The sequence below is a fragment of the Prionailurus bengalensis genome, chromosome A1 (genome assembly GCF_016509475.1).
Source record: "Prionailurus bengalensis isolate Pbe53 chromosome A1, Fcat_Pben_1.1_paternal_pri, whole genome shotgun sequence".
NCBI lineage: Eukaryota > Metazoa > Chordata > Mammalia > Carnivora > Felidae > Prionailurus > Prionailurus bengalensis.
In genome coordinates, this window is record NC_057343.1 from 95,420,336 (window position 1) to 95,440,307 (window position 19,972).

General features: G+C 38.2%; 1 protein-coding gene across 1 annotated transcript in view; it reads left to right on the forward strand.

The window, feature by feature from the left end:
• Positions 1-19,407, forward strand: part of COMMD10 (COMM domain containing 10) — a 217,287-nt gene extending 197,880 nt beyond the window's left edge. Inside the window, exons 6-7 of the mRNA XM_043570240.1 lie at positions 17,097-17,156; positions 18,314-19,407. Coding sequence (XP_043426175.1) covers positions 17,097-17,156; positions 18,314-18,352 — 99 coding nt within the window. The 3' untranslated portion in view covers positions 18,353-19,407. The remainder of the gene's footprint in view (positions 1-17,096; positions 17,157-18,313) is intronic.
• The last annotated feature ends 565 nt before the right edge of the window (positions 19,408-19,972 follow it).

Here is a 19,972-nt window from a genome sequence, read left to right on the forward strand (position 1 = left end):
GTGCAGAGTCTGATGCAGGACTCGAACTCAAGAACTGTGAGATCATGACCTGAGCCCAAGTGGGATGCTTCACCGACCAAGCCACCCATGTGCTCCTCTTTTTTTTTTTTTTCTTCTTTTAATTAATTTAACCAAGACAAACATTACCTTATGTAGCCATATTTATCAAAATATGTACTCTCAGAACAGCTTTTATGTATTTCTGTGTAGAATTAGCAGGGGACATAAATGTGCAAATTCATGGAGAGAAATGTTTTCTTTAAATTAGCTTGAAAGTGCAGTTTTATCTTGAGTTACCATAATAGTAAAGCAGAAAGAACAGCGATTGGTCTCACCATGATATACTGCGTATTAGTTCATCTTTGTGGGACCTGCTGCCTCATTTAGTGAACAAAAGGGTTGAGCTAGGTTATTGCCGAAGCTCTTTCTTACTACCATTTTGTGATTCTCAGCTCACTAGCTTAATTTGCTTATGTCAGGTACACCTTCCAACATCGTCAAGCCATAGAACTGAAAAGAACCTTGGGAGGTCACATAGTCAAGCTGCTTCAAAGAAGAGTAGAAATTTGCTCTCCCTCCACCTACAGCAAGCTTTTGCTTGCCCCTTCTGAAGCTGGCACCCTCTGAATCAGAGCCCATTGTAACATCTGTTACCCCCTTTGGTTGCCAGGATTGATTCCACGGATCTGACAGATGGGCAGAGGATCCCTTTCTCCCTTCTCTCCTGTGTACCTTCTTCCTGTAGTTGGGAGCTTAGCTGTAAAGGGCAACCAGCCTGCTTAGAGAACGACCTTTCTTTGGTCAAGGGTACACACGTTCCTGTTTACCTTTACCTTTGTATTGGCACTCTCTAATATTTATTGAATGATGGAATATTACAGGTGACGGAAATGGCTAATGCCTGTATGTATCAGTAGAATTTCATGGTTTTCTTTTTTTTCTTTTGGTGGTGAGAGCTTAAATTACACCCCAGGGTTTTTTGAACAATAATAGTGAAGATAGTCAACAAGTAATAATAGAGATACTAGAATATATTCACAATTAACATATTGTATATAGTTATGTAGAACATAATCTCTAGATATATTTGTTAAATGGTGCCTAATAATTTATGTGCTATAAACCCATTGAGCATTCAGTAGAACTTGAAATACTTATATATTATCTTTGCCCTTCATTTCTGTAACTGAAAAGGAGAAAACTTCCTCTTGAAATACCTAGAAAAGTATTTTTAGATCAGTCAGAACATGAGATTAGTAGTTTTTCTTTTCCTGGCATTCTTTATTCCTGATTTTCTAGGTGAAAAGCTAATTGTATCATTTCTAATTCTGATATCCAACTTAAGTTTAAAAGCTAAGCACTGTAAATGTGGTTTAACTTTTATCCAGTTTATAACTGTATTATTTAGAGGCTGTTTTTACTTGGGTAATTTGTACAGAGGCTAATGCACTTCTCTCTTGGAAAATGTATAGGTGTTCCTAATTCCTAACTAATGGGAAGGCAGAGGATATTTTTACTGTCAGCTTTCATCAAGTTAGACCTCTCTGAAGGCCTCACTACATTTTATTTCCATGGGAATTTTGCTAATGGGTATGTACAACATTACCCAGGTACTTGTAGACAGGATTACAAATTAAAAATGAAAAGGAATGGGCAAACAAATAAATTTTTCTTCTCTTTTAAGAAATTGGCAGAATTTTAATCTTTGCACTTCGATTTTCACTTTGTGGTGTTTTTCAGATAGGACGCAGAAAGTCTAAGTTCGGTTTTAATGCAGGAGACCAGCTTAGACAACATAAGTAATGAATTTCCTAAGTGGGTTCTTGGCTGTAATCTTATATGTATAAGGCGGAAGAAAGAGAGTAAATCTTCTAGTCTGTGTGTTTACTTAACAATATTAGTGACTTTAATGGGTTTTACTGGAAAATGAAATATTGAAGGCATATTTAAAAATAAGCTACCCAGTTTTATTGCCTGTATACTAACTCACTAAATTATTTTGATCCACATAATAATCCATGTAATAATAAATGTATGCCCACCATACATTTCCACATACCACGCAGAACACATTTGTGGACCTGTTGGTACTTACTGTTTCTGGAACATCCACCTACCCTAAATGTTGCAATTCCATAGATTTCCGCCCCAGGCTTGCCTCTCTTCTCATACAGCATTCTTATCTTGGGCGGTCACATCTACTCTTGCTGGGGTTTTTTGTTTTGTTTTTTAAGTAGGCTTCATGCCCAGCATAGGGCTTGAAGTCACAACCCTGAGATCCAGAGTCACACGCTTTACCAACTGAGCCAGCTGGGCATCCTGCAGTCTTGCAGTTTTAAATATCAACATATAATATGGAAATATCAAATGTATGTCTCTTACCTAAGTCTCTTTTTTGGCTTCATAGACTTATTTCATTTATTTTCAGGGAAGTCTCACAGACATATCAAGCTAATTGTGTCCTAAACTGCCCCTTTGATGCTCTCCTTCTTCAGATCTTCTCTAGAGTTTCCTTATCTCCACTGCCTCTGTCCACTTTCTCTTGCCAGAAACCTGAGAGTCATTCTGACTATTGTTCCTTCACACACACACCTCCGTTCAAATCTGTCACCAAGTACTGTCTCTTCTACCTCTAATCCACATCTCAAGTTTTTCTACTTTTCTTTATCACCATTGCCATCACATTAGATCAAATTACTGTCTTTTGCCGGGACTAATGCAGTAGCCTCCTCATTGGTTTCTCACATCCAGTTTGGCCAACTCCATTTAGAAGTAAAAACCATGGAGCGCCTGAGTGACTCAGTCAGTTAAGCGTCCAACTCTTGTTTTTGGCTCAGGCCATGGTCCCACAGCTTGTGAGTTCGAGCCCCGCATTGGGTTCTGCACTGACAGTGCAGAGCCTACTTGGGATTCTCTTTCTCTCTATCTCCTTCTTCAAATCTTCTCGCCGCCTCCCCCCCCCACTTATAGATAAACAAACAAACAAACTTTAAAAAATGAAAAAAGAAAAGAAAAGCCAAGGCAGGGGAGTGAGGGGAATAGAAGCCAAGGGCACTTGTTAATATGTAGATGTAATCATATAATTTTTATACTTAAAACTCTCCAGTGGCTTTCCATTGTTCTTAGAGGACAGATCTTCTGTCCATCCCCAAAGAGGTGTTGGGGCTTATCTTAGTTTGGCAGGACCTCCATAACAGAGTACATCTGACTGGGTAGCTTAAAAAACAAATTTATGTACTCACAGCCTGGAGATGAGAAGTTTTGAGGTCACCATGTCATTAGGATTGGTTTCTTCTAAGGCCCGTATCTTTGGCTGGTAGGTGGCATCTTCCCCCAGTGTCTTCACATGGTTGTCCCTCTGTGTGTGTGTCTGGGTCCTAATTTCCTGTTCTTACAAGGATACCAGTCATGTTGGACTGGACTTCCATCCACATGACCTCATTTTGCCTTCATTACCTCTGTAAGACGCTGACACTATACACAATTACATTTTGAGGTACTGGGGGTTAGGATTTCAATGTGAATTGGAGTGAGACACAACTCAGCCCACAACAGGGCCTAAACTGATGGTCAATGGAGGAGTAAACATGTACAGAATGTACTACTCTGAGTAATGTCTCTATGTTCCTTATGGTCTTACCTCCACTCCTATCTTTTCATCGAAATCTTAACTGTCATTAGGTCAACATATTACCTTAAAATACTGTTGAAAAGATACCGGAAACATTGGTGCACAAGTATCTGTTTGAGTTCCTCTTTTCATTCCTTTCAGGTGGATGCCCAGGAGTGGAATTGCTGGGTCATATGGAAATTCTTTCTTTAACTTTTTCAGGAATGGCCAGTGCTTTCCACAGCTGCTGCACCATTCTATATTCTCACTAGCAATGTTTGTGGATTCCAATTTCCCTGTGTCCTCACCAACACTTGTTCTCCACCCCCCCTCCCCATTTAAAAAAAATAACAGTAAAACCTTGGTTTGCGAGCACAGTGCATTTCGGAAACATGGTTGTAATCCATAGTGCTCATATCAAAGCGAATTTCAAAAACCGTTGGCTCAGCTGTGATCATGTGACATTCAGCATCACATACTACTTGTATTGTGAGACGTCAGTCATTTATCAAATTAAAAAATTTATCAGAAATGTTTGCTCGTCTTGTGGAACACTCGCAGGACAAGTTACTCCCAATCCAAGGTTTTACCGTATATCCTTCTTACTAAGTGTGAAGAGCTGTCTCATTGCAGTTTTGATTTGCATTTCCCTAATGACTTAGGATGTCGAATATCTTTTCATGTGCTTACTTAACCATTTGCATATCTTTTTTGAAGAAATGTCTGTTCCAGTCCTTTGCCTTTTTAAAATTGGGCTTGGGGCGCCTGGGTCACTCAGTCAATTAAGCATCCGACTTCAGCTCAGGTCATGATCTCTGGGTTTGTGGGTTTGAGCCCCACGTCAGGCTCTGTGCTGAGAGCTTAGAGCCTGGAATCTGCTTCAGATTCTGTCTCTCCCTCTCTCTCTGCCCCTCTCCCACTTGCACTCTGTCTCTGTCTCTCTCTCAAAAATAAACAAACATTAAAAAAATTTTTTTAATTGGGCTTGTCTTTTTGTTGTTGAATTATAAGAATTCTTTATATATTCTTGGTATTAGACTCTTATTAGACAGTGATTTGCAGTATTTTCTTCCATTCTGTGAATTGTCTTTTTTCTTCCTCACTTCTTTTAAATCTTAACTCACATGTCACCATTTCAGTGAGACCTTTTCTGACCACCTACCACTGAATCTCCTCCTACCTCCAAACACACATTCTCTATCCTTGCTTTTTCTTCCTAGCACTTAACACCAACAGACATTTCTACATGTATGTATATGGATTGTTACCGTTATTATTATCACAAATCTTGTTTTCTGTCTTCATCAACTAGAAAGTGGGACATTTTTGTCTCTGTCGCTCAATATGTAAATGTGTATGTAGTGCCTAGAACAACCCTTGTAGGCTTTTAATTCGTATTTGTTGAGTAAGAATGAATGAATGAATTTTACACCTAGCAATGCCATTCTTTTTTTTTTTTAACTGGGAAAATATAGCACACATACAGAAAAAGAGTACAGTGATTTGTCATAAGAAAAAAAAAAGCACCTTTTACCCACCACCAAGATCGAGAAATATATACATTATTGCCATTATGTCAGAATGGCCTCCCCTCAATTATGACCTCCTTTCTCCAGTCACCCAGAGGTGATCACTATTCAGATACTTCTGGTAACATCTTTGTTGCTTTGTTACTTTATAGCTTGGATGGTTGTACCACCCAATCGTTTGTCTCTGAAACCTTTTTTACTATTGTTTTTTAAATCCCCACATAAATGAAACCAATCAATGTGTCTTCTGTGCCTTCCTCTGACTTTTAACATTATGTTTGAGAGTCATGCATGCTGTCGTATTTAGCTCTAGTTTATTTTCATGTCTGCATTGTTGCTGTACTACAGTTGATTTATACATTCTTCTGTTGAAAGAAACTCGTTACTTCCATTTTTTGGTTCTTTTGAATATTGGTGCTATCAGCATTCTCATACCTGTTTCATGGTGTCCAAATGTGCACATTTCTATTGAGCACAACGCTCATACTTAGGCGTAAATTTGGATGTAATGGGGCATGAGTATATTCAGCTCTAGTAAATTATACCAAAGAAGTTTTCACAATAATTATACAGATTTCCACTCCTTCCAGCAGTATGGTTACTAATATGTGTTACTGTGGTTTTGGCTCTTTGGACTTCAACTTTTGCGAAGTGACTGATCAAGTCTCTTGTCTTTTTTTTTTTTCTTCTTTCTTTTTTCTTGTCTTCTTTTGTTTTTGTTGTTGTTTTTTTTTATCAGAGCAAGACTGTCAAGCCAGGGCACTCTTGAGCAGCCTGGAGGTACCCCTCTCTGCAGGGAAACTTCCGGGAAACCTACCAAGAGGAGGACTGTCTGTAATTGTTAGTTTCTTTCCCACTTGTATTCCCCCCAGAGCCAGGTTTCCAGGGCAGCACATTAGCTGGAGTCCCTTTTAAGAATCTCATCTGGCATCATGATAGTTTGTCTCTGTGGCTCATTATGTAAATGTATATGTAGTGCCTAGAATTGATAGTTTCTTTCTTCACTGCAGCCTAACACTGCCACCCAGGTGGCTTTCTTTTTTGCCTTAATGAGGTATAATTGGCACAACTCTGTGTTAGTTTTGGATGTACAACGCAATGATTGGGTACATGTTCTTGTCCACTTTTCAATGGCGTTTTGCCTCTTTTTTCATTAATTTGTAGTAATTTTTGTATATTCTTGATTGAGTCTCTGTGGCTTACCTTTTAGTCTTTTGATGTGTCCTGATGAATGGAAGTTTTAGATTTTAATATATTTTCATTTATTAGTCATTTTCTTTAGAGTTGGTATATCTGCTCACAGCTTACTTGTGAACTAACACATATCTTCATGTCTTTTTAAAGGAGTCTCTATATATGCCAAGATTATGGAGAAGTTTGCAAGTATTTTCTTTTAGCTTTTTTGTCTTGACTTACCATTTAGAAGTACAGTCCATCTGGAAGGAGGAGACCACATGAATAAAAACAGGCAGGAAAGTGTAGGATATCGGGGAGAGAATGAGTACAATAGTTTGCTTAGAGCACAGAGGTCTTTTGGTGGGCAGGGGTGGAGGGTGGTGGCGAGAGGGCCTTGTGGGAAATAAAACCAGAAAGTTGGATCCGAGGGGTGCTTGGGTGGCTCAGTCGGTTAAGTGTCTGACTCTAGATTTTGGGTCAGGTCATGATCTCATGGTCATGAGATCGAGCCCTTTATCAGGCTCTGGGCTGGCAGTGCGGAGTCTGCTTGGGATTCTCTCTCCCCCTCTCTCTCTGCCTTTCCACCACTGATGCATGCACGTGCTCCCTCTCAAAATAAACATTAAAAAAAAAGATCTAGGAGGATTGTGTAGAATAAGAAAAACGTTATTCTGCTTTTTTGTCACATGAGTAAGTATCATTTATAATAGCCTGCAAAGGGGCGCCTGGGTGGCTCAGTCGGTTGAGCATCTGACTTTGGCTCAGGTCATGATCTCACAGCTCGTGAGTTCGAGACCCTCATCGGGCTCTGTGTTGACAGCTCAGAGCCTGGAGCCTACTTCTGCTTCTGTGTCTCCCTCTCTCTCTGCCCCTAACCCACTCACATTCTGTCTTTGTCTCTCTCAAAAATAAGTAAACATTAAAAAAATTTTTTTTACAATAGCCTGCAAAACATCTTGAGTACTGGTACTTTTGTCTCAAAAAAGGGACCATTCAGTAGTGTGGATGACTCCATACAAATCACCCACCCTCTCTCCTCCCAACCAAACAGTAGCAACAAAGCAAACTAACACACACACACACACACACACACACACACACACACACACACACACACAACTATCTTATTTACCGACTTCACTTTTATGTTTGAAAAATTCTTCATTTATGTGGAAGGGAATGTATAATAATATCTTGACCTAGTTGGCTATCATAAATTACTTCCCTTTTTTTCCTAGTGACATTTACCTATTGATACTGTTCTCTGTATTTTGTGTCACATTAAGAAACAGTCCTGAATAGGCCTTAATTTCCAGCTCTGACTCTTCTAGTTCATTGCCCATTGTTACATGGTTGTTTTCCTTAGGTGGCTTTCTTACCACAGTGTGCCTCTGTGCCCTCATCTGTGCCCATTGTTGCATGGTTGTTTTCCTTAGGTGGCTTTCTTACCACAGTGTGCCTCTGTGCCCTCATCTGTTAAAGGGTCATATTGTATGACATGCCCACCTCCTTGGACTATTTTAAAGTTAATGCGAGGTAATGTAGGTGAAAGTGTTTTGAAATGTTACCAGTGTCAGGACTTTGAGAATGTATATAACCACATGAGCCTGTTCTTTATTCGTGTGAGAAAAACAACTGCAATGCTTTCTATTTAAAATCACATTTATGGGGCGTCTGGGTGGCTCAGTCAGTTGAGGATCCAACTCTTGGTTTTGGCTTCGATCTTGATCCCAGGGTCGTGGAATTGAGCCCAGTGTCAAGCCACATTGAGTATGGAGCCTGCTTGGAATTTTCTCTCTCCCTCTGCCCCTCTCCCTCGCTCATGTGTACTCTTTCTGTCTGTCTGTCTCTCTCCCTCAAATTAAATTAAATTAAATTAAATTAAATTAAATTAAATTAAATTAAATAAATAAATAAATAAATAAAATCACATTTATGGAATTAAATGTTATCCATATTAACAGGAAAAGGGAATGATATAAAAACATACAACCAAACAATTTTTGTGGGACGTATGTGGTCCATCTCTATGAAGAGTTTTCCTGGGAGTTACCCATTACAGCTAAAGCCCTAGGGTGAATTTTCTTTTCTTTTCTTTTTCTTAAAATATAGTTGATGTGCAATACTATGTTATAGTTAACCCTTGAACAATATGAGTTTGAACTGTGCCAGTCCACTTATGTACAGATTTTTCTTCTTAAATATAGTATAGCACTGTAAATGTGTTTTCTCTTCCTTGTGATTTCCTTAACGTTTCCTTTTTTGTAGCTTACTTTATGGTACATACATATAGTATATAAAGTAAAAGCAGTATATAGCTCATGTAGCTTACAGAATATACATTAATGAACTTCCGGCCAACAGTGGGCTATTAGTAGTTAAGTTTTGACAGAGTCAAATGTTACATATGGATTTTCCACTACATGGGGGGCCAGCACCCCTAACCCCCATGTTGATCAAGGGTCGACTGTAGTTTCAGTTATGCAACATTAGTGATCCCCTTTTTGTACATTACAAAGTGATCACCATGATAAATCGAGCTACCATCTGTCACCATACATAATTAGTACATATTATTAACTATATTCCCTATGCTGTACATAGTGTTCCTATGTCTTACTTATTTTATAAATGAAAGTTTTTTGTACCTTTTAATCCCCTTTCCCTGTTTCACCTACCCCTCCCTGCTCTGCCCACTGGCGATCACCAGATTGTCCTCTGTATCTATGAGTCTCTTTCTGTTCTGTTTGTTCGTTTGTTTTAGTTTTTATATTCCACTTATAAGTGAAATTACATACTATTTGTCTTTCTGTTCTGTCTTTCTGTCTTATTTCACTTACCATAATACCCTCTAGGCCCATCCATGTTTTCAAAAAAGGTAAGATTTCATTGTTTTTTATGAGTAATATTCCCTGGTGAATATATATACACCATATCTTCTCCATTCATCTGTTGATGGATATTTAGGTTGCTTCCATATCTTGGCTATTATAAATAATGTTCAGTGAACATAGGTGTGAATGTATCTCTTCAGATTGGTGATTTGTTTTTTGTTGGGTTGGTTTTTTTTTGTTTTGTTTTTTCCATAAACATCCAGAATTGGATTTACTAGACCATAGCAAATGGTGGGTCTATTTTTAATTTTTTGAGGAAACTTCATACTGTTTTCTGTTGCGGCTGCACCAATTTATATTTCCACCAACAGTGCATGAGGGTTCCCTTTCCTCCTCATCCTCACCAACACTTGTTGTTTCTTGTCTTTTTGTTAATGGCCATTCTGACAAGTCGTGAGGTGGTATTTCGTTGTGGTTTTGATTTGCATTTCCCTGATGACTAGTGATGTTGAGCATCTTTTCATGCGTCTGTAGGCCATCTGGAGAAATGTCTATTCTGTTCCTCTGCCCATTTTTTAATCATAATGTTTGGGGTTTTGCTGGTGGTTGTGTGAGTTTTTTTATATGTTTTGGTTATTAACCCCTTGTCAGTTATATCATTTGCAGTATCTTCTCTCACTCAGTAGCTTGCTTTTTGTTGTTGTTGTTGATGGTTTCCTTGACCGTACAAAATCTTTGTAGTTTGATGTGGTCCCATTTGCCTACTTTTGCTCTTACTGCCCTTGCATGGGGAGACAGAGCCAAAATAATAATGCTCAGACTGATTTCTAAGAGCTTACTGCCTGTGTTTTCTCCTGGTAGTTTTATGATTTTCAGTCTTAATATTTAAGTCTTTAGTCTGTTTGGAGTTTATTTTTGTATATGGTGTAAGAAGGTGGTCCAGTTTTATTCTTTAGCATGAAGTTGTCCTGGTTCCCCAACACCATTTATTGAAGAGACTGTCTTTCCTCTGTTGTATGCCCTTGACTCCTTTTTTGAAGACTAATTGACTGTACAAGCATAGTATTTCTGGCCTCTCCGTTCTGTTCTGTTTATGTATGTGTCTACTTATGTGCCACTGCCATGCTGGGTTGATGACTACAGCTTTGTACTATATCTTGATATCTGGGATTGTGATACCTCTAGTTCCATTTTTCTTATCCAAGATTGCTTTAAGTTATTTGGGGTCTTTTTTGGTTCCATGCAAATTTTAGGATTGTTTGTTCTGTTTCTGTGAAAGGTGCCATTGATATTTTGATAGGAATTGCATTGAACCTGCAGATCGCTTTGGGTAATAACATTTCAATGATGTTATTTCTTTCATCACTGTGTTGTAGTTCTTAGAGTACAGCTCTTTTACCTCCTTGATTAGATTTATTACTAGGTATTTTATTCCTTTTGAAGCAATTGTGAATAGTATTGTTTTTTAAATTTCTCTTTCTGTTATTTTGTTGTATTATTTTTTTTATTACTATTTATTGTTGAGAGTGATAGAGCACAAGCAGGGGAGGGGCAGAGAGAGAGAGAGAGCCACAGAATCTGAAGTAGGCCCCAGCTCTGAGCTGTCCGCACAGGGCCCAATGCAGGGCTTGAACTCACAAACTGTGAGATCATGTCCTGTGCCAAAGTTGGATGCTTAACCAACTGAGCCACCGAGGTGTCCCTCTGATATTTTGTTGTAATTGTATAGATTACAATTTATATATATTACATAAGTTATACAATTACATTTATGCATATTGTATATACAGACTTATATATGTTAATTTTGTATCCTTCAACTTTATTGAATTTATTAGCTCTAATAGTTTTTTGGTGGAGTCTTTTATTAAGGTTCTATATATTTAGTATCATGTCATCTGCTAATAGTGACAGTTTTACGTCTTCTTTTTCAATTTGGATGCTTTTTATTCCTTTTTCTTGTACAAATACTTTGGCTAGAACTTCTAATACTGTGTTGAATAAAAGTGGCTAGAGTGGCATCCTTGGCTCTTACTGATCTTAAGAGGAAAAGCTATCAGCTTTTCACCACTGAGTAAGATGTTTACTGTGGGTCTATCATAGGTACATTCCCTCTGTATCCACTCTGTTGGGACTTTTTATCATACTTATATGTTGAATTTTATCTAATACATCTCCTGCACCTATTGAGATGATCATATGATTTTTATCCTTTTTTGTTAGTGTGGTGTACCACACTGATTAATTGGTGATGTTCAACCATCTTTGCATTCTGGGAATAAGTTCTACCTGACCATGGCGTGTGATCCTTTTAATGTATGGTTAAAATCAGTTGCTAATATGTTGTTGAGGATTTTTGTATCAATGTTCCTCAGGGATAATGGTCTGTAGTGTTCTTTTTTTATGGTGGCTTTGTCTGATTTTAGTATGTGGGTAATGCTGGCCTCACAGAAGCATTGTCTGGAAGCATTCCTTCTTCCTTGGAATAGTTTCAGAAGGGTAGGTATTAACTCTTCTTTAAATATTTGGTAGAATTCACCTGTGAAGCTATCAGGTCCTGGACTTTTGTTTCTAGGGAGGTTTTTTTGTTTTGTTTATTTTTTTACTGATTGAATTTCAATACTAGTCATGAGTCAACATATTCTATTTCTTCTGGACTGAGTCTTGGAAGATTGTATGTTTCTAGGAATTTACCCATTTGTTCTAGGTTATCCCATTTTTTTGGCATATAATTGTTTGTAGTAGTGTCTTATGTATTTCTGCAGAATTAGTTGTAATTTCTCCCCTTTCCTTTCTGATTTCATTTATTTGGGCCCTCTCTTTTTTTTTTCTTGAGGAGTCTGGCTAAAAGTTTAACAATTTTGTTTGTCTTTTCAAAGAACTAGCTCTTAGTTTCGTTGATTTTTTTTTTTTGTCTCTATTTCATGTATTTCCACTTTGATATTTATTATTTTCTTCCTTATACTAACTTTGGGTTTTGCTTGTTCTCTTTCTAGTTCCTTTAGGTGTAAGGTTAGATTGTTTGTCTTAAATTTTTTCTCGTTTCTTAGGATGGGTATGTATTGCCATAAACTTCCCTCTTAAAGTATTTTTCCTGTGTCCCATAGATTTTGAACTGTTGTGTTCCCATCTTTATTTGTCTCATGGTATTTATTTATTCTTTCTCTGTTGTCTCATTGTTTGTTTATTATCATGTTGTTTAGCCTCCACATGTTTGTGGTTTTTCCAGTTCTCTTCTTGTCATTGATTTTATTTTCATACCATTATGGTAGGAAAAGATGCTTGATATGATTTCAGTCTTCTTAAATTTATTAAGACTTGTTTTGTGACCTAACATGCAACCTTTCCTACAACATGTTCCATGTGCACTTCAGAAGAATATGTATTCTGTTTGGGGGTAGAATGTTTTATATGTCAGTTAAGTCCAACTGATGTAATGTGTTGTTTAAGGCCAGTGTTTCTTATTGATTTTCTGTCTAGATGATCTATCCATCGAAGTAAGTGGGTTGCTAAAGTCCCCTACTATTATTGTATTACTGTCATTTTCTTCCTTTATGTCTGAATTTACTTCTTTTTTTTTTTTTTCCACCAAATCTAGTAAATGTTACCCATGAGCTATCCTGGATAATAGCAGTATCCATTGATAGGCCTGTTAAACACACAAGCAATGAAAAGCCCTTCCAGAAATAATTTTTAGTACTTACCTAGTTATTATATTCCTCTGGAAGACAGTATAAACTCTCTGTTAGAATTATCATTTTTTTAAATTCTTTTAACTTAAAATATAGTTTGCCTTATATGTAAATATCTTTTATATCTAATTACTGGAAGAATGGGGATATAATGTTCTCATAAACTTTTTCCTAAACATTTGACTATGTAAAAAGTGAGGCACAGTACTATCTAAAGATGTGTATATATATGCACACATATGAAAAATACACATGTGTGATTTAGAGGTATGTAGTTCAAGTTTAAAATACTTACCGTATATGATTGACAAGATGACAGTGCATTGTGATTATTTGCCACTGTAGTTTTATGTCACAAAGATATTTCTCTTCTTATTTACTATGACATAACAGGCTACTTTTTATTATCCAGACTATCTTTCTGACTCTTTAGGGGAAAAAAAATAGGACCAAATAGTCAAGTCTCGTTATCTATTGACAGTGATAGACAGGAAGCACATGGATATTTAAACCCATTGTCAAATACAGCCTATAAAACTACAGTAGCCAGGATTTTCTACATAGTCCTTCTGAAAGCCTATTGTTAGAGTTGCTACTGATAGCTGAGATGGCATTTTTGAATTTCAGTTTCATTTTCTCTTCTTGCCTTAACAAAGATATTAATGAACCATGAGTTGAGTCAAAGTCTTGGAGTGTTTACAGAGCTAGACAGTCCAAGCACAAGCACCCCTGAAATACCAATAATTGGACTGACATTTAACTTAATGCATTTCTTGCATTTTTGTTGGGTCTGGACTGCCACTGATTTGTGACCGGACATGAAACTAAAGAGAAGTTGTTTGAAAACATGCTTCCTTAGTGAAAAGAATCTTCCATACATTCTCTGCAGAATGAGCAGTGCAGGTAGAGAGTTGATTGTGGTTTGATAAAGCACATTTGTGACTTTCTAATTACATTCTCAAATAAAGCTCAGAGTGTGTTTTCCTCTGAAAAATGTCATGGTCCAAGGAAAGATTTGACCACACCTGTTCCTAATCTGTGCGGGACCTAAAGCATGAGTAAAAATGGAGGCCATGGGCCATATACCAAAATTTAATGTCGTAAATAAAGCTCTCAAACTATTAAATAGATGCGATCTATGCTCTTTTTGTGATAATATACCTTCAGTAATGTCCCAGAAGGAAAGATTTGAATTTAGAATTCTTGGACTCCATGAAGTTCATGTCAGAGCATGACATTATGGAATTGAGTTTTCGCCAGCCCCCCTTTCCTTTTTGTCCTACACAACTAAATTCCATCATGACCCCCCTAAAACAACTGTCCTTGGCCACCACTTGGGTAAACATAGCTTCTCAAATTCTAAGGATAATCTCTATACACATAGATATGAAACACTTAAAACCATTCCTGTATTCTCCAGATTTCTCCTGGTCTTCCCTCAATCATTGCAGGTTGAATGGGAAATGATAATGATAATGGCTACCAGTGATTATACGTACCAGACATCAGTATAAGTTCTTTGCATATTTTATCTCAGGTATCAGCATTTTCCCTTCTTGGGGCTAAGTATTTCAATAAACCAAGACAATATATACATATCTCTCCCAATGTATACATATATGTATACATACATACACATACTCACATGTGTGTGTGTATGTACACACATCATTTTAGCTATTGTTATTTCAAGAAGTATGTTTTCAAAGTTGCCTTCCTTCCCTTTCCTCAGTGTAACATTTTAGAAAAACACTACCTCGAAACAAAGCAAAATTCAGGAAACAAGAACCTAGCTTAACCACTACCTGTAAGTGTCCATACAACAAATCACTTGTTCACATACTAATTCAGTCTTCAGTCCCTCCTAACAGTTGGATTGTGGAGAGAGTAATGAACTTGCCTTGATTTTCCATAGGGTAAACTGAGGCCTGCCCTCTCCCTTTAACTGCTGGAAAGAAATACAGCACTGCTAGATAATGCTGATCTCAACCTTTGGGGTTGAATGATGTGTGGCAGTTAGCCTACTACTTTTTTTTTTTTTTTTAAATCATTTAAAGGATGAGGCTTTAAAGCAGCTTTGTGTCCTTATTCATTTTAAAGTTTAACTATTTCAGTAGGTGTTACAAGAGAAAAGGAAGAAGTGTGGAATTTGATCCTCTGTGCCTTGGCTTTTTTTTTTTTTTAATTTTTTTTTTTAACATTTACTTTTGAGACAGAGAGAGAGGATGAACGGGGGAGGGGCAGAGAGAGAGGGAGACACAGAATCGGAAACAGGCTCCAGGCTCTGTGCCATCAGCCCAGAGCCCGACGCGGGGCTCGAACCCACGGACCACGAGATCGTGACCTGAGCTGAAGTCGGACGCTTAACTGACTGAGCCACCCAGGCGCCCCGGTGCCTTGGCTTTTTGAAAAAGGAAATGCCGTATCTGAAGATAGCCCCATCGACTCTCCTGAGGTGTGCTGGAGTGAACTTGTTTTGAAAATGCTGGCTTTGTCAACAGAAATGGAAATCCTTAAAACCGGGATGCCTCGGTGGTCACTTGGTTGAGCCTCTGACTCTTGGTTTTGGCTCAGATCATGGTCTCATGTTCCTTTAGGTGTAAGGTGTAAGCCCTGCATCAGGTTCTGCGCTGGCAGCACAGAGCCTGCTTGGGATTCTCTTTCTCTCCTTCTCTCTGCCCCTACCCTGCTTGTGCTGTCTCTGTCTCTTTCAGAATAAATAAATAAGTAAATAAATTTAAAAAAAGAAATCAGGAAAAAAAAAACCCCAACAGATAAAACAAAGGGAAAAAAAGTAGCCATAGAAACTGAGAAGTAGAATTAAGAGAATGTTGGAAATGATCACAAGCGATTAAGTACATGAATTAATGTCGTTTTCAACATTTGTCCAGTTCTTCAGTTCCTGGTGCCTGTTTTTGGGTTTGTTTTTTTTTTTTTTTAATGTTATTTGTTTTTGAGAGAGAGAGAGAAAGAGCATGAGCGGGGAGGGGCAGAGAGAGAGGGAGACATAGAATCTGAAGCAGGCTCCAGGCTCCAAGCTGTCAGCATAGAGCCCGACACGGGGCTCGAACCCTTGAACAGTGAGATCAAGACCTGAGCTGAAGTCAGTCACTTAGCTAACTGAGCCACCCAGGTGCCTTCCCTGGTGCCAGTCTGGTCAGAGCGGGTAGCACGTCCTTGGCTTTTTCTCCTTATTAACTTTCACTTCCCAAAGGCACCTTGAGTAAAGAGACAAATCATAAGAGACTCTTAAGTACAGAGAACAAACTAAGGGTTGTTGCAGAGGAGGTGGGGGATGAGCTAAATGTGTGATGGGCATTAAAAGGGCACTTTTTGCGATGAGCACGGGGTGTCATATGTAAGAGAGGAATCACTGGGTTCTGCTCCTGAAACCAAGACTACACTGTTTGTTAACTAACTTGAATTTAAATTAAAAACAAATAAAAATAAAGACATGTTTAGCCGATCTTCAGAAACTACTCAAAGTGATGCTTCAGTTTACAAAACGAACCAAAAGTAGGTTGGGGTGGGCTGGATTACCGCTGCACTTTGCTGCACCATCACACGTACGTGCACAGTATTCCTTGGTGCTCACAGCACCCAGGAAGGTTCCCCGTCACGTCTGGAGCAAAAGGAAGGAGCGTGTTTCAGTCTCTGCTTTGAAGCTGTCATGTTAATTGCGAACTTTTGCTGAGTCCGTACATTAGGAAAGGTAACCATCTCAGCATGTTAAGATCATAACTGCTAGATTAATGCGTAGAGGCAGCAGCTGTGCTGACGGGAGGCATTAATGCCTAGATGAGTTCAATCAGATGTGCCGCCTCCAATGTCTTTGTGTGATGGTATTTACTCGATTTCAAATGGACTGCTGAGAAAAATGAAATACAATCTCATGTATCTCGGTCTAGAAAAAAAAAAAAGATAATGAAATTGTTCTCTTGCCGGCTTATATTTTATTAACCTCTATGGAGTCAACTTTAAAGAACAGATGTCCCTCTAGAGTTGAAACCTTTTGCTAAAAGTGGAGCATTATTAAGTGCAGCTGTGAGTTCTAGGAACGGTGGGGTTGAGTAGAGCAGGTGAGTGTTTTGTTTTGTTTTGTTTTGTTTTGTTTTGTTTTGTTTTGTTTTGTTTTAAACCACTCAGAGAATAATAGGGCATCTTCTGGGGCCAGCCAGAGAGAGAAAGAAAAAAAAAAATGCAATGCAAATTGCGTACAACTGAATTCTTTCTTCTTTCTTGTTCTTCCTTGCAGAGCATGGAGAAAGTTCTTGTGGAATTCAGTCACCAGGAGTTGTTTGATTTCTATAACAAGGTCTGTATTTTTCAAATAATTTCTGCTGTGTGGGGTTTTGCATAATGTTTCCTTCATTTTTATGAATCCTTATTTTTAAATGCCCTATTATGGCGCTAAGTTCTTTAAACATCCCTTGTAAACGCCTTATGTTTCACAGCAGGAAGCTTTGCGGAGATGGAGAGAATCTGACAGCCTAAATCAGGAAGAAAGTGGAAATGGTTTTAATTAAGGCAATAGGATTATTACTTTAATGTAAAGCATTAAGGAATGAACTATGTGGTACCTAGCCACACTGGCACTTTATAATTTAACATTAAATATTTTAATTCTGGGCCCAAGGAAAAAGGGAGGTGCCAAGCTGTAAAGATTTAACTTTGAGTGCATGTTATGTTTCTTTACAAATACTGACTTTGTAATCCAGGGAAAAGTACTCCCCTTCCTCCTCTTCCCCACCTTCAAAAATCTTGTGTAGTGATCACTTAAATTAAAACAGATGAGTATATTTAAAACTGTATTTACCCTTTTTTTTTAAGTGTATTTTTTTTTTTTATTTTTGAGAGAGAGAGAGAGAACGAGTGGAGGGGCAAAGAGAGAGAAGGAGACACAGAATCTGAAGCAGGCTCCAGGCTCCAAGCCATCAGCACAGAGCCTTATGTGGGGCTCAAACTCATGAACTGTGGGATCATGACCTGAACCAAGTTGGATGCTCAACAGACTGAGCCACCCAGGTGCCCCAGGTTTTTTTTTTTTTAATGTCTAGTTATTTTTGAGAGAGAGAGCGAGCACGCACAAATGGGGTCAGAGAGAGAGGAAGACACAGAATCTGAAGCGGGCGCCATGCTCCAAGCCATCAGCCCAGAGCCTGACACGGGGCTCAAACTCACAAACTGTGAGGCCATGACCTGAGCCAAGTCGGATGCTTAACTGACTAAGCCACCCAGACACCCCAAACCATGTTTAGAAATCCTCCTTTACAAATTTGCAAACTTAAATTGTAATATCTTCACATAAGAAGAAAACTTTTCTGCGTGCTTCATCTGTTGCTGTGTAAATGGATTTAATATGCACGGTTGCCACTGCCATTCTTTACCTTCTATTTGCAAGTTTCTGAACAAACCTTCATAGCATTTCTCTGCTTTCAGCAACTTGTTCTCTTGTTTTATCTTTATAAATAGCTGGAGACCATACAAGCACAGCTGGATTCTCTGACGTGATGTTCTCGAAGACTGGTTTCCCCATCACACTCTTGCCACCTCATCATTCCGCCCTGAAGATAGACTGCCAGGTTGTGTTTTCAGAAGGATTCAGTAGCTTTCTTCTTGTAAATTACCCGGCTTATCACTTCTGAGAGAAATAACCGCCAAGGGAGATCATTGTTTCCAGAGCTTCTAGGACACATCCCCTCGTTCTTTGAACCAGCAGCAAACAGTTGTTAAGAATACTTTTGCTTTAAAGGAAACAGCAATAGGGGTGCTTGGGTGGCTCATTTGGTTAAGCCTCCGATTTCCGCTCAGGTCGTGATCTCACAGTTTGGGAGTTCGAGCCCTGCGTCAGGCTCTCTGCTGACAGCTCAGAGCCTGGAGCCTGCTTTGGGATTCTCTGTTTCCCTCTCTCTCTGCCACTCCCCTGCTCATGCTCTGTCCGTCTCTCTCAAAAATAAATAAAAACATTTTTTAAATTTTAAGGGAAAAAAATAAAGGAAACAGCAGTAAATACCATACTGTTTTTATTGTCTTGTTTTTGCTTTATTGCCTGACCTGTTTATTTTTTACATTTTGATGACACCTTTATGTATCAAGGAGGGTTCGTGGATAGTCCATGGATGCAAAGTATAATGTGTACCTCTGAATACAGAACGCGGCTATTTATATTAACAAAAGCAAGAACAGAACCAAATGCAATCAGATACTTCCTTTTTCCTTGACTATAATGAGTATGTTTGGTTGGGAAGTAACATAGGAAAGAAATTTAAACTAGAGCTGGTTGTGGCACATCAGTTGATTCCAGTGTGAGCTTCTCTGTGCACTTTAATTTTTTCTCTGAGTGTAATGATTTAATAATAGTCTAGGTTTTTGTGCTCTTTTCTTTGTACTGCAAGTTAATAATGATTCACTTCATAGTATGGAAGACAGATTCAGATCGTAAGTAAAAATAATTGTAGTGAGTGTGAAATATGGGTATCCTTAAAATTTTGAAACAGATACCTTTGACACTTTATTTCTGTAAATATGTTAATTTTAGTCAATAAAATTTTTATGTTTTAGAATTAGTTGAAGTCCACAGTGTTTTATGCTTTGACTATATATAAATGTGAGTATGGTTGCCTCTAAAAGCAATACTATCAGTTGGATTTTTTATGAAATGAAATATCTGTTCTGTGTTGTTTCCAGAGAGACAGACAGAGGGAGAGGAGGAGAGGAGAAAATGATAGAGACTTAGAGATTAATTTGAGTCAAGCATGACTTTCTGTATAATTATTTTTTTAAGTTTATTTATTTATTTTGAGAGAGAGCATGAGCGGGGGAGGGGCAGAGAGAAAGGGAGAGAGAGAATCCCAAGCAGGCTCCATGCTGTCAGCTTGGAACTTGTTGTGGGACTCAAACTCATGAACCATGAGATCATGACCTGAGCTGAAGTCAAGAGCCGGACATTTAACTGACTGAGCCACCCAAGTGCCCGTAAGCACAACTTTGTTCATATGAAGGAATTTGATTTCAGAAATGTCCTGTGGCTAAACAAACAGAACCATCAGGGTTAAATGCATCTGCATAATACAAGTGTTAAAGGTCTTTCAAATAAATGTTCAGTATATGGAATTTATGCCTTTATTTATG